The sequence below is a fragment of the Pollachius pollachius genome, assembly GCF_949987615.1.
Source record: "Pollachius pollachius genome assembly, chromosome: 3".
NCBI lineage: Eukaryota > Metazoa > Chordata > Actinopteri > Gadiformes > Gadidae > Pollachius > Pollachius pollachius.
In genome coordinates, this window is record NC_136936.1 from 6,987,241 (window position 1) to 6,989,740 (window position 2,500).

The 2,500-nt window shown below is 50.8% G+C and overlaps 1 protein-coding gene across 1 annotated transcript in view; it reads right to left on the reverse strand.

Moving 5' to 3' along the window:
* The window catches only part of LOC307073245 (unconventional myosin-VIIa-like), a gene marked incomplete at its 5' end in the record, with an annotated part of 34,537 nt that overhangs the window by 15,828 nt on the left and 16,209 nt on the right, over positions 1-2,500 (reverse strand). Inside the window, 3 exon segments of the mRNA XM_079732950.1 lie at positions 258-476; positions 853-937; positions 1,207-1,301. Of these exon segments, the coding sequence (XP_079589076.1) occupies positions 258-476; positions 853-937; positions 1,207-1,301 (399 nt within the window).

Below are 2,500 nucleotides of genomic sequence, written 5' to 3' on the forward strand. Positions count from 1 at the left end.
CCCCTCCACCCCTCACCCCTCCATCCCTCCACCCCTCACCCCTCCATCCCTCCATCCCTCCATCCCTCACCCCTCCATCCCTCTACCCCTCTATCCCTCACCCCTCCATCCCTCACCCCTCCATCCCTCACCCCTCCATCCCTCACCCCTCACCCCTCCACCCCTCACCCCTCACCCCTCCATCCCTCACCCCTCTATCCCTCACCCCCTCCATCCCTCCATCCCCTCCATCCCCTCACCCCTCCATCCCTCCATACCTCTCCCTTGAGCCGGGCCACCAGCCGGCGGGCAATCATGCCGCGGGTGTAGGCCTGCAGGGTGATGACGGCCCACAGCCGGTGGCGGAAGGCGCGGCGCACCAGGAAGCCGCGGCAGCAGCCCTGGAAGCCCGTGACCCGCTGGCGCGCCACGTGGTACATGGTGTACAGCTTCCTGGAGCGCACCAGAGCCTGCAGCCGGGAGAACCCTGCCCGCATCTGGAGAGGGAGGGGGGGGGGGGTGGAGAGGGAGAGAGAGAGAGGGAGAGAGACAGAGAGAGAGGGAGAGGGAGAGAGAGAGAGAGAGAGAGAGAGAGAGAGAGAGAGAGAGAGAGAGAGAGAGGGAGAGAGAGAGAGAGAGAGAGAGAGAGGGAGAGAGAGAGACAGAGAGACAGAGATAGGGAGAGAGATTAATGCATATCATTGGATGTTAGCAAATAATCCATCTTGGTACTAGGTGTCTGGAAGCTATCTGCCTGGATGCTAAGTGTCTGGGAGCTAACTGTCTGGATACCACCTGCATGCTAACTGTCTGGATGCTAAATGTCTGAATGCTAAGTATCTGGACCATGTGCAGTCTGTGGATGCCACTCACTGCTCCATAGTTCTTCCTAGCCTGGTATCCCCTCCAGGTCTTCTGGATCATCATGGCCGACTTCCTCAGTTTCAGGAAGTTGGACCTGTTGACGTGAAAGTTGATTTGACCAACCTCAATATAAAAAAATGCTTTCAGTACTTTATGTGTTTTTATGAAAACAACAATTTTCCCGGAATTAATTTCAATAGAATTGCAATATTCTTGTTTTAGCTTGATATTTAGCTTTCTCAGTAGTTATATGGTCTTATTCTTCAACAGCAACAACAGAAACACATTTATTGAACAGCTGTTTGATTCTATGCCGTCAACTCTCTCGTTTCAGAAAGTCCCAGCCCACGGTGTCTCTCTCACCTGTCCTTGAAGCCTCTCACCACCTTCTGGATGAGGATCACCTTGTCTGTGATGGCCTTGTCCCTCTCGATCTCCAGCAGCATGTCATGGTGGTCCTGCATAACCAGCAAGGCTGTTAGTCATCGCTCATCGCACCCTCCAGTTAAGTTTTTTAAGTCTATTTATCATTTTTTTAATCCATCCCACAGTATCTTGTCATAGCTTCCACCGTCTTTGTTTACATTGAGTTGCTGGGTTCCTTCGACATGAAACTATAGGGGAGGGAGGTAGGGTTGGCAGGAAGATGGGATTCAAGAGGGTAGTGTCACGGGGTTAGGGGGAACCACAAAGGAGAAAATGAAACCCCAGAGCTACGAGACATCTAAACTCACCGACCCAGTTTCCCACTTTTCTGAGCCGGCACAGGAAAAAAACCTTAAACCTCAAAACAAAACACACGTCCCTCCCTTCATCTATCTCTACATCTCTGATCGTTCCATCCTGTCTTCCCCACTCATCTGTTGACTTCCTGTCGGGGGGGAAGTGTGGGCCCTGGCCCCGAGCTTACCCCCCCGCCGGTTGTACTTCCTGTCCTTTCACTTCCCCTCCAGCCTGATCGGCCGGCTGCAAACGCGGAACCCCGCTCCCTAAGAGCCACTGCGTTGTGTTGACACGCCGTGATTGTGTATAACATGTGCAATGTTAGCATAACGTACCCAGATTTAATAGTGAATAACAAAAAATACATAGTTGTTGTCGAGCTGTCGTGAAACTAGCATCATAGATACATCAGTAAGTTTGAATGTGCTTATTTTTATGTGTTTTATATTTTTGAATATATAATCAAATATTAGCAGCCCAACCCTAACCCTTAGCACCCTAAGCCCTAATCCTTACAAGGATTAACACAAAACCCAAAGTTCTGATACAGCTGTTGTGAAACATTTGTTTATATTTTTGAAATTTGACCAATTCTAAATTACTCAGAGGAGCCTCAGGAAAGCTGGTGGCTGGAGCTGAGTGGGGGGTTGCCCGTCCGCTGGGCTGACATCGCCCGTCATGTGGGGTCAGCTGGGTTACAGGGAACGGGTCTGTCACCGTGACAACCAACGGACAGACATGCCTAGCCACTGATCTTTGACCTTCAAACACCATCTGCTTTCCCATTGGGCAGGAAAAGAAAACAACTCTCACTCACTCTCTCCCTCACTGCGTCTATCTCTCTCTGACACAAAACACAACATGTTGGCCGTGCAGTATCTGTGTGGGAGAAACCAAAACATGGAGGTTCCTGTGGGAGAAAACTCTAGATGCC